The sequence below is a fragment of the Cryptomeria japonica genome, chromosome 11, assembly GCF_030272615.1.
Source record: "Cryptomeria japonica chromosome 11, Sugi_1.0, whole genome shotgun sequence".
Classification (NCBI taxonomy): domain Eukaryota; kingdom Viridiplantae; phylum Streptophyta; class Pinopsida; order Cupressales; family Cupressaceae; genus Cryptomeria; species Cryptomeria japonica.
The window spans coordinates 727,774,869-727,787,701 of NC_081415.1; the positions used below are offsets into that span (position 1 = coordinate 727,774,869).

Genomic DNA, 12,833 nt, shown 5'->3' on the forward strand with positions numbered 1-12,833 from the left:
AAATTTCTTGATGACAAAGAGGAAGATGTACTTTTTGTACATCAGAATAACAACACATCCAACACAAGGTTTTGAATTTTGTACAATGAATTTACAGACATATAATGGATAAACGCCTTCAAAGATTACTGGACGTGAAAATATTTTTAAATTACCCTTCTTACCTTTGATTTCCAGCCATCAACTACAAATACATCCAGAGAGTACCCATCATTTGTGGAGAATACATGAGCTTCACGGATATTCAAACCTATGTCTCCGAGCAAAGCCGATAGCTACAAAAGCACAGAGCCACCTAATCAGTAAACATGTATGACATAAGAAGTTATTTGAATTAATGATTGCACAAGACAAACAAGGTACTGAAAATAAACAGCTCCATTTACATACATCTTGAAACTCCCTATATTCTAGAATCTTTAACATTTTGTACAATCTCAGTGAAAATATTTCTCCCTATCAGACCAGAAAAATAAAAAATGAAAAAAAAATCATACCAATGTTTCCACAGGCTAAAAATGATCAGCATGGCTAAATCTAACATGCATACCATCAAGGAAGTGCATAAGAAATCTCCAATTTTAAGCCAACGGCTAAATAAAAAATTAGGTTACAAACTGTTTCTTCCAACTCTGCTTAGAATTGAGTAATCGAGTTACATAAATAACTAAAACATTCAGGTGCAGAAAATAGAAACTTCTAGAGGTATTGTCCTTAACCAGCACATTGCCATGCAAATGTCATTTAATTTTTTGGAATATGAAAATCAGCTATCATTGCACATACTGATTGCTTAATCCCATATATAGAAGCCACATTATTAACTGAATGATCAAATCTAAACGTCCACTTACTTGAAGATTCACTATCTGTTATGAAGTACACGTGCAAAAAATATATCTAAAGGTATCAGTGCCATGCATAAACAACTAAAACAATCAGGTGCAGAAATCAGATACTTCCAGAGGTATTGTTCTTCACCAGCACATTGTCATGCACATGTCATTTTATTTTTTGAAATATGAAAATCAGCTATCATTGCACATACTGATTGCTTAATCCCATATATAGAAGCCACATTATTAACTGAATGATCAAATCTAAACGTCCACTTACTTGAAGATTCACTATCTGTTATGAAGTACAGGTGCAAAAAATATATCTAAAGGTATCAGTGCCATGCATAAACAACTAAAACATTCAGGTGAAGAAATCAGATACTTCCAGAGGTATTGTTCTTCACCAGCACATTGTCATGCACATGTCATTTAATTTTTTGGAATATGAAAATCAGCTATCATTGCACATACTGATTGCTTAATCGGTAATCCCATATGTAGAAGCCACATAATTAACTGAATGATCAAATCTAAACGCCCATTTACTTGAAGCATAGAAACGAGACTCGGACTTGGCATAGACTCAGCAAGTGAAAAACCCAAGAAATTTAGAGATTTTTAAGGATTTAAAACTTGTTTCATGCACCCTTTATTAAATAAAAGGAAACCTTAAAGACACAACATCATCAAGTAGAAGCCAATTTGATCACATACACAAGTATACATCAATCACATAATTATACACGCAAATTATAGTTGAGGGAAATAGCACACTTAAATATTTAAACACTCATGGAATATGAAATCCATGACATCAAATGTTCCAAACAAATATCAAAACAATAACATATAAATGTTCCTATGATGCTTTTAGGGATATTTTAGGGTTTTAGGATGCAATTTTAAAAAAAAAAAACGTCATAAAATGTTTGTTTTTGTTATTTTTTGAGATTTAAAAAAAAAATTGATTCTGGCTGAGTCTGGGCATCAAGACTCATCGGGTCCGAGCCAAGTCTGCGAGTCCTGAGTCTCAACGAGTCTTGCTCTGGACTCCAACGAGCCTGAGTCCGAGCCCCTGGGACTCACCTAGGGTGACATAGTCCTAGAACTATGACTTGAAGATTCACTATCTATAATGAAGTACAAGTGCAATAAATATATCTAAAGCATAGACCAGACTTAGTCAACCAATGTACTTCCAACACCAAATATTTCCAATTCATAAGACAATGACAATGACAGATTTTGTGCCATGTGTTATGGAGTAAAGAGTTGTAGCTACCAACTTACATGACGTGGAGCTATCCATAGGCTGAGCTGATAGTTTATTGACTCATAAATACTTATGTATGCACATTTCATAGTAAGTATTGAATTCCTATTGACATGGGACAATTGGCAACATTCTATTTCATCATGCATCTCCTTCAAATCGTGCATATGAATGTGGACCTGTTGACGTGTATTTTGTACACAATCAAACACAGAATAAAATACCTAAGGGTACCTTATCCTCTCTTGAATAAAGCCTCTGATTGCTGAAGATATCGCGAAAAAGGATCAATCAGGATGACTCCAAGGTTCTTTTTAGTAGGGTCTCTATGTGTGGATAAGCTCCAGTGGTATGATGTGATTCGCTGGAATCACAAGGGGACTTACATTTGATGATTGAACTTCTAATCTGCTTTGCTGGAACACAGGCTCTTACTAGCTTAGATTTGAAAAAAATGGAAAAAGGATGAGGGCGAAGAGAGGATCTAATCCTAATACTAAGAATGTAGGAGCAATGATTGATCTTTGATGAAACTCTAACTAGGTCTTGTTTTGACATCGCAGGACCATCTCCACAAGGCTAGTGCGATCTTCGAAGGGAAGCTTTATGATGTTCAAATCATCACTGCAGGTATAGACACCATCAGGTTGATGCATATCAATGAAGAAGCGATAATTGAAGTTAAGCTTAAGCTGAACGATTCCAGTTGACTACACAAGGCAAGTCTGCAATCAACAAACTGCTAGTAGTATGGATATGCGAATTTCACCATCAATCAAGCATATTTCTTCCACTCATCTAATAACATGAAATCAAATATGAGAAGTATAAAGACCATGCAAATTGTCGAATTGACCCATAAATTTCACCATTTCTTCAATGAAGTTACAAGTCCTTTACAACAACCTCTTGGCAACAATCTTTGCCTTCTCTCTCTACTCTACTCTAATTGCTATTCTAATCACCTTCTACCTACTCTCTATTCACTAACTAACTCTAACTCTCTCTAATTAGCCTTTACAAAATGAAATGCCAGGGCTTATATAGTGCCCTCAATACAATTCGATGGCTTAGATCAATTCGAGATCAATGGCCAAGATTCAACAATGAAAACCCTAATTAGGGTTTGTTACAACCATTACATAACATTTAATGCTTGACCAATGATAAAATTGTATTGCTTGGACACATGTCCTCTCTAGAAAAATCGACCAATGGGTAGCCGGGGTAGGTACATCGGAGTTTGTGCCACCTTCCATGAGTTAGGTACATTGAATCTGGACATGCTGAGGTGGACCACACTGACTGGAGGAGTGATGACTGGGATGCCACCTCATCTGACACTTGTAGCTTGCTAGATATTCAATTTGATGTCGTTGAGAGGCTATCTTTAATTAACTCTTGTTCTAACTCCTTTTGTCCTTGATGTGCAGGACGATTGATGTACCTTGCCTTGGAATGCTGGATTTGAAGAGGTCGCCCTTGATGACGTTAGTCCAAAGAAGGTCGTCCTTGCCGATGCTAGACTGGATGAGGTCGCCCCTGTCTTTGCTTGATCGTCCCGGTGGAGACCGCCCTTGATCTGGCTTGATTTTCCCTGATGAGATCTCCATTTGATGCCTACACAACATTTCAAAATTAGTAACATGATTTTGCAATGTATAAACATAGATTAGATTAAAGATTAATTTTAGGAAACTTCATGATAAGTCTTTGAGTTATCATTTCCTAAATATGATTGAGCTACTGGAAATTCAAAATTTCAAAATTCAAATTTTCAAGATTGAGGTTAGGACGACCAATACTCAAAATTTAGACAAAAGAAGTTTTCGCCATACCTCACTTGAGAACTAACTCTAAAAAGATGCAAAATAAGGAAATTCGCCTAGGCAAAATCGAAATTTGAAGCTTTCAATGTGATCCTCCTCTAGCGAACGCCTTCCTTGTCAATTTCACCACCTTTGGGGGGTCTTCAACGTCTTGATGGCAAATTCGCTCCACTTCAAACCAAGTTCGCACTCCCCTTGAATGGAAATTTCGCACCTTTCCTCAATGAAATTCGCACTTCCTCCTTGTCTTCTCCAAATCGCATGCAAAGGAAGTTTGAATGATGATTTGAAAATGAAATAACTCACCCCTCCTTTATAGGCGCTCACCCTCTCATTTACCTCTAGGCCGACTTTGTAAAAAAAAGGCAATTAAAACAAATTTCAAATAAAAATCAAGGCCGACTTTTATAAAATATAATCCAAGCGCACCAATTTTATTAAAATTAATAATTAATTAATTAATGCCTTCGTGATTAATTTTTTTTTAAAAAGGCAAAATTAATTAATAAATGTTTCATGCGCTATTTTTAAATGCTAATTTTAATTGAATATTTCAAACTTTATCGATTTTTAGCATTTAATGTAATTTGAAAATGATGTTGGCGCCAAACATGGAAGATGTAAGGGGTACAAACCACATCGCTCTGGTCCCTGGGAGAGGGACAGGAGCGATTTTACATTTTGCTCTTGATTTTCTCGCCTTTTACGTTCAAAATCACTTCCTCTACGTTGAAACTGGCATCTTCATTGGGAATCTCGAGCTTGATCGATTCAATGTTGTAGATGGATGCCTCTTAAGACCATTATCGCCCTGGTCCCTTGGTGAGGGACAGGAGCGAACTTGCTTTTTCTTCCTTGGTCTTTCGCCTCTTTAATCACCAATTTATATCACAAGGCAAGTAATGACTTTGTTCTTTCATTCCACGCATACTTACTTGTCTTTTACAAGGCAAATTTGATATTTGAATGTTCATCGCCCTGGTCCCTTGGTGAGGGACAGGAGCGAACTTTGAATCCTAGCTCAAATTTGTCATTTTTTAACCTCAACTCCTCGTTCATCACCTTTCTAATGACGTTTCCAATCTTGTGTAACTTTGATTTGATGTGATCCTTTAGAAAGAATGATTGATTTTATGAATATCGCCCTGGTCCTTGACTGAAGGACGGGAGCGAACTTTCCTCTTTGCTCAAGTTGGTCACCTTTTGACGTTTGGTTCCTTGCTTATCATCTTCTCAAAGGCATTTTCGACCTTGTGCGACCTCGCCTTGACGTAGTTTTTGAAAGAAATGACCAGTCTAATGAATATCGCCCTGGTCCTTGACTGAAGGATAGGAGCGAACTTTGGTTTATGGTGCAAATCTTCCATCATATTGATATCAAATTGTCTTCAAGGCGTAAAATGATGTCCTTTGTTCCTTCTTGAACATATGAAATGGGAGTGACATTCAACATTTAAGCACACTTAGACATTTCGCTCTGGTCCTCGACTGGAGGACAGGAGCGAACTTCCATTTATAAGCCCATTCGTGCTTTGCCAATCTTCAAACTTGTCTTCAACGGACTTGTCATGCTCCCTTTCACCTATTCTTGGCATGAAATTCGTTCTAACTTGGCGAGAAATTGTCTTAAGGCAAAAATCGCTCTGGTCCCTGATTGAGGGACAGGAGCGCCTAGGCCAATTTGAGTCTCCTATTGATGTCTTGCAATCTTCAAATTATCTTCAATGGATTCGTTATGCCCCTTTTGCTTGCCCCAAACTTAAAACTTACTTGATCTTCGCCCAAAACCTGTCTTATAAGGAAAATCGCTCTGGTCCCTGGGAGAGGGACGGGAGCTATACTGAATTTCGCCCTGGTCCCTGACTGAGGGACAGGAGCAATTTTGCATTTTTGATCCATTTTCCTTCACAAAGGCACTTCCAAATTATATTCAACTGATAAAATGTATCTCCTTTGATCTTCTCAATTCGCGAAATCGTTCAAATCTTTCAAGGACAAGGCAATTTTGGATTTCAAGCTCCGGTCCTTCAGTGAGGGACAGGAGCGATTTTTGTCCTCCAGGCCCAAATGCTTCACTTTTCACCATGAAATGTCTTTGCTAGGGAAGATATCATCCTGCTTCATGCTATGAATAAAAGTTAATGTCCAAAAAAAGGTCTAAAATTGTGCATATAAAGAAAATCGCTCTGGTCCTTCAGTGAGGGACAGGAGCGAATTTGACCTTCTAGGCAAAAACTTCATCATTTCATCGTTTTTGATCAAGTCTGGATGCTCTATCATGCTCATTTCGTCCTTCACCATGCCTTTGATGTCTCAATTTGTCCAAACAAGGTCAGGAATGACTCCACTAAGCTTTTTCGCTCTGGACCCTTGGTGAGGGACACGAGCGATTCGCCTTGGACCCTAGGAGAAGGACAGGAGCGAAATTTGACTTTTCGAACTCTCTATCAGGACAATTTTAACGGAATATAACATTTAAGTATAAGAAACATTCTTATACTTTAAGTTATATTCCATATATACTTTCAGGATGTTTGAGAGTGGTTTCAGACCTCCAGGAGTTATATTGCAAAATCTAGTTTTTTGAGGTTTTTCAGTTTCCAGACTTAGTCAAATTCAGGATCAGGACATTCCAAACTTAGCCAAATTTCAGGATCAAGACTTTCAAACTTAGCCAAAATTTCAGGACATTCCAAACTTAGCCAAATTTCAAAATCAAGACATCACTCAAGCCGGACTTGCTTATCCATGTGATCACCTGGGCGACACTCAAAATGCAAAGGCTAACTAACAAAACCCTAAAAGACCTAGAAAACAAACCCTAAAAAGCAAAAAAAAAACATGGGTCCCCATTTGCAATGGGGCGATGTGTGAAAACGTCACAACAGGACCCCACATTCATTGGTGTGATGCACGATGGGTTTTATGTTGACTTGGTGGTCAGCGCCTCCTTCGGGGTTCGCGACATGGCTTAACCGCCTCTCGTGGATCTGGGTAAGTCTAGCGTTTGTAGCGAGCGTTGATAGCTCGAGCTTTTGGCGCAACAGCAAACATACCTACAATTGGTATCAGAGCCTTGGATCACGGGTTCGAATCTCGGGAGGTCTCCTTCATTCCATCGGTGCGGAACCCTCAGTCAGTGTTGAGGGGGAGATTGTTGACTTGGTGGTTAGCACCTCCTTCGGGGTTCGCGACATGGCTTAACCGCCTCCAATGGATCTGGGTAAGTCTGGCGTTTGTAGCGGGCATTGATAGCTCGATCTTTTGACGCAATGGCAAACATACCTACATTTTACTCCTCTCAAGGTGATGTTGATATGGTTTTCAACAAGCAAGATTTGATTGCATCACACTCTCTTGACATCATGGTTTTGAGTGAGGGCCCCACTTCCACTCTGACTTTGTTTCTTGTAATGTAAAGTTAAACGATTTCCAATTAGTGGTGTTCTATTGCATCGCGAAAGCTCTTTGCATTGCTATTTTGAATGTGGGTCCCACATTCGTATGCATGATGGACAAAAGGATGAATATTATTGCATATTCTGGCTTAGTTGTCAAAAAGGCATGGCAGAATATTGAAATTTATTGGGCCACATGTGATCCATGCAGCCAATTGTCTAACACTCCAAATACAGCCCAAGCATAATTTGACACCTGGCATGTCTTTTCCATTCACATTGCCAAGGCTCTTTGTATCACCATTTTTAAAAGTGTATATACCACCATTAATACAACAATTGAAACCTAAGTTCCAACATGGTCTTCAAAATCTCCATTCCAATGGATCTCACAAGATTTTTCTTGGCAATCGGTGCAAGAGGTTGCCCATTTTCTAGTAATTGATCTACTGACATGTGTCACCCATCCACGTAGAACTATGTACGTAATTTTTTCTATGAAGGGATGAATTTCTCAATCAAAAAAAGTTGGAAAGTGAGGGAAAAAAGCCATTATATTATGTACCACATCTCTTTGAAATAATACTAAAGTTTCAATATTGTATGTTCATTATGTCATGATACTTATTTCTGATTATTTTATATGAATGAGGTTTTGATTGCATGTTTGTCTCATTTTTTGTATTGTTAGTTCTTGAAAAAACTTTGCCTATACTTTTTGCCATAGGACTACTTGTTTCGGTTAGTACACTTTCAAGGAGAGTGAAAAATATTTTTAGAATACAAGTAGGATATACAATATTTGAAGAGAGATTATGAAGTAGAACTGTGTAGTTAAATGACATTTGCAAGTTCAAGTTATTGCAAGGCAATAATAGTGGAGCAATGGCTATACATGGTGAATCTATGTTCCCCTAAGTAGGCACCGATCAAGTTATACTAAACCTCCCAACCCACTGAATTACAATGAAGAAAAATCACTTTATGTGCATTTTACTTTTTATGTTTTATCATGTTCGTGCCTGTGCATTAAGGGTACAAGAATTGTATATGACTGTGTGGTATTTCAAGAATCCTTGCCATGTATGCATGAACAATTTATTTGCATTACACTATGACAGTACTATTGCATTTCATATAGAATCCAATGTGCTCTAATTGGGCTACCCCCTAAGTTTTCCAGGGCCTAAAGTGCAGAAGAAATTTAGTTCTCTCCTTCATTGGCCCATCCTCTCAACCATTTTAAGCATACAAATTTGCAACCTCTTAGGAATTGTTGAATATAGGTTGGAGAACCAACACAACTAACTCCTATAACTACCCAAAAGCCAACAAACAGTTAGCACACAATCAAATACAACTATATTAGCAAAACATAATAAATGCACAGTATCTGCATCACAATGCAAACAGCATTGAAAGCCTAATCAATCATCAAAATATATCAATAGAGAATTCACTACAATATTGAACCATTTAAATACACCTCTGAGCTGAAATGATGCCCCCTAAGGTAGCAAGGGAAATTTTTCAATTTGCCTTGTATAAATATTGTTGAATTTTATATTTCGACCACATGATCAACTTCAATAGTGAGCCAAGACTTGCCACCATTCTCCTGCACCAAGGGTACTCTCAAATTTGTAATCTTCGAACATGCAATAAATCCAAGGGATTCACTCTAAACTAGCATGCCATCCTCAATATAAAAATGTGCAATCACAGGGTAAGCTTAGTTAGCCACCCATTTCCACCAGCAAGATGTTGACATCCAAGCCTCCATCCTTAGTTTTATTAAGAAGGTTTTCCTCATAGTATCCTTCTAGATTATGTACATCAGTTTAAAACATAAAGCTAGATGAGTTGGTTATCTCATCGCCTTCCACATTTTGGATGAAACATTTTGTGGAAAAAAGAGTAGCTTTTTAAGATTAGGTTGTTTTCTTCTTGATTTTTAATCATTGTTCCATGGAGTTTCCTAATGGGGGGGGAGGGGGATGGGTTTTGAGGACCAGGGTACCAAGGGCCTAAGTTTGGGGATGGTAGGGGGATGGCAGGGGGGCGGCAGCAAGGGGGCGGTCAGGGGTGGCACAAATTCATATAGTACCTAAAAAAATAGTAATAAAAAGATGTGTAATGAATAAGTATACGAATTGAAAATGAAACTTTGTCATACTATGTAAAGTTTAAACTAATAAACATTAAAAGCATGACAAAAAATGGTAGCAAAGTTTTTGAACTTTCGGAGCAAACCAAGAATAAGTATAAGAATTGCAAATGAGACTTTAGCATACTAAGTGAAGTTTAAACTAATAAACACATTGCAATAATTGCATTAACATTGAACAATAACAATGGTGGGTGGAGGTTTGGGGTTAAAGGGAAGTGCCCTTTGCGGGGATCTAAGGGTTGCGCCCCTTGCAAAGGCCTAGGGGCAGAGTCCCCAACAAGGTCAAGGGGCAATACCCCTTGCAGTATTCTGGAGGCAGAGCCCCAAGTGGGTCGAGGGTTAGCACTCCTTGTAGGGTCCAAGGGCAACAGGAGACTCCTAGGCATCCCCAAGACAATCAAGGGACTCTTAGGAGTCCTCAGGACGTCTTTCCATCCCACCATACTTGCCTTCTCAGCAACATCCTAGCCAAGGTTTCAGTGCAGCGGGGGGCATTCCCCCTAAGTCCCCATGCCTCGGAAACAAAGGATTTTTGGGGGGGACACATTCCCATGGTTCAATGTTTTTATCCCATTCACATTGTGAGTTTATATGAATTAATTTTTAAACACTCATTGTGTTGTTTTTCATTTTTATCTTCATCCTCTCATGAGAATTTTTATATTTAGACATTCTAAGAACACTAGAAAGAGGAGTTTTTCATCATGTTAAATTTAAAATGCATGTGATTCATCACATTCTAATTTTTCATTTTTATCTTCATATCAACAAATATTATCATTGTCCACTTGCACTTTCTCCTTTTTTGGCATCACAGTTTGTACCCCAATTACAAGTTCACAACACTTGCAGCCCCTATAACATTACATGTGAGATTAGTGTGCATATATTTTAGTTTGTACCCACACCCTATGAGGAATCATCTATTTTTAGCCAATTTTTCACAGGCCACTTGACCTCAAAGTTCACCCTCAAGATTGCAGCATCTACCTCCTACTAAAAGTTATTTTGCTTCACAAAACCGCACTTACCTCATTAAGTTTCCTATTTTCCTCTCAGAGCTTGGCATCAGTTTGCAATTTAAAATGGATCCACTACCTCTTGACAAATATATATCGGCAGCTTCAAGTCATGTATTTTTTTTTAAATCTTCTAACCACAAGAATTTTATTTTTGTCTATTGCTTAAATTTCTACCCTTTTATTTCCATCTCATGAACAAGCTTGGGGGGCTAACCAGTTCTTGCATATCCACTCATGCCAAAAACTAATAAGGAACATGAAAGTCAATAGTAGTTCAGACAACTCACATTCAAAAGCTTTGGTAATGTGCCTGTAAAAAGAAGAGAGCATTGTTTTTCCCTTAAAAAATAAGAGAAGTAGAGTTATTACATTTAGAATAATATAACTCTATTTCTACCTTTCTAGAGTTATTACATTTAGAATAATATGACTATTTCTACCTTTTATATTTTGAAAGTGCTGATTACAACTAATCCATAAAGAAAAAACCTTTGAAAATGATGCAACAAATGATTTCTAAAAAATTACATAACATTAATCAATACCTGACTGAGCAGCTTTGGCTTGTCAATTGTTGAAAATGTTATTTCATGTATCGGTATCTGCACAGGTATTTGTCTACAAAAGAAATTTCTAAATTTAGATATCACCATGAAGGAATGAATATTTATAACAAAACTGAAAAATACTTCCTGCTATTAAAAAACTAGTGTAGAATGAGTATATTTACTTAGGAATATTCCAACTAATAACACACAACATGCAGATCTCAGATTTCACATGAACAAATTATCTGAAATAGGCAGTGAGCACGTATCTTGTCTACAGTAATAAAGATTGCACATCAAGTAGGGAAAATAACAATTGCTTCAACACTATCAAAGGCAATGCACGATGTCTCCACATGTTATCGAGCTTTTTGTATGGATGCAAAGCCATGTAATTGCCAGTAAAGAAGATATGATGCCCCATAAAATGGTTGGAAACAACCACTCATAAGTAACAATGTCATTTCTAGTAGTAATCTCAAAAGTTATAAAGGGGCCTAAATAAATTTTTTTATAACATTTCCTTTTTAAGTTGTGCACTTTTATTTTTTAATTGGATGTAAATAATCACATGCCTACTCTAGAGAAGTTGACATAATATTGTTAGTCACCCAAAGACTCAAGCTCCTAAAATCACCTGCAAAAAGTAAAATAACCTTCTACAAGAGAGAAAAGAAAGAGCATTAATTTGCAATAATGGATGCAAAATATATTAGATCAACATGATCAATGATGTGCATATGAAATCTATGCAATACAATGAAATGTACATGTGAGACCTTGTTTATAAGGACAAGGTTGAGAGATAGTACTAACTAAGATGATAACAAGTGTCTTAATCCTATGTCATGTGACAACTAGGGGATAAGATCACGTGTCTACAAGAGACTTCTAGAAAGATTCATAACTCACTACATAAACTTGACATGTGAACATCTGCGGAAAAGTCCTAACTAGGAACTAGTTAAATAATGTACCTTGTTCACACTACAAAGGGGGGAAATGAATAGGAAATTCCCCCATTCACACCAACAAAAATGAGAAAACTGTGAGACACATATACAGGGTAAGACTTGTTGTGACCTGATCAAACATCACCCCATTCCAAATGGGGACCCCCTACATTTTTGTCCACTTAGTCTTTTGGTTGTGGCCTTTTGGGTAGTTTGGCAGCAATTTCTTCGATTCTCCTCAAGTTCCCAAGTGTTTGGCAAATTTTGGCAAAGTCTACAAGCGTTTTCGAGAAATTTGGCCAAGTCTGGAAGCTTGTATTGTCTATTTTAGGATTTTTATCTTTTAGACTTAGAAATGAGGTGAGTAGCCTAGCATTTTGTGAAATCTGAGCGAAGCATTGAAATGAGGACCCTACAAGGAAGCTACTAGTGAAATTTGAGCAAATTCTGAGGACTTATTATTTTTAGTAAGTTTCACTGCATCCCGGTTCAGCCTAATTTTGCATTTAAACAAACTTACTATTTTTAGTAAGTGTCACTATGTCCCGGTTTGCCCTAATTTGGTGTTTGAAAGAACTTACTATTTTTAGAAAGTCTATCTCTGTCAATTGGCAAGACACTGATAGCAGAACCTTCCTAAATATCCAGTTCTAAATCCAGAAAAGTTGAAAAGCAGGTAAATGATCAAAAAAAATTCTAAGTTTAGAGATCCTTCCCAAAATGGCGAGGCATGGAAAATCCACCTTGAGTGCATTTCCAAAAAGCAGGAGGATTCTTCAACATTTCAAAAATTCCTCCTCC

General features: G+C 37.4%; 1 protein-coding gene across 2 annotated transcripts in view; it reads right to left on the bottom strand.

Annotated features, from left to right (window-relative positions):
- Nucleotides 1-12,833, bottom strand: part of LOC131050822 (serine/threonine-protein kinase STY46) — a 171,378-nt gene that overhangs the window by 117,437 nt on the left and 41,108 nt on the right. For both annotated transcript variants that reach the window (XM_057985109.2, XM_057985110.2), the window contains 2 exons: nucleotides 11,077-11,149; nucleotides 165-275 (listed from right to left, as the gene is read on the bottom strand). In XM_057985109.2, coding sequence (XP_057841092.1) covers nucleotides 165-275; nucleotides 11,077-11,149 — 184 coding nt within the window. The remainder of the gene's footprint in view (nucleotides 1-164; nucleotides 276-11,076; nucleotides 11,150-12,833) is intronic.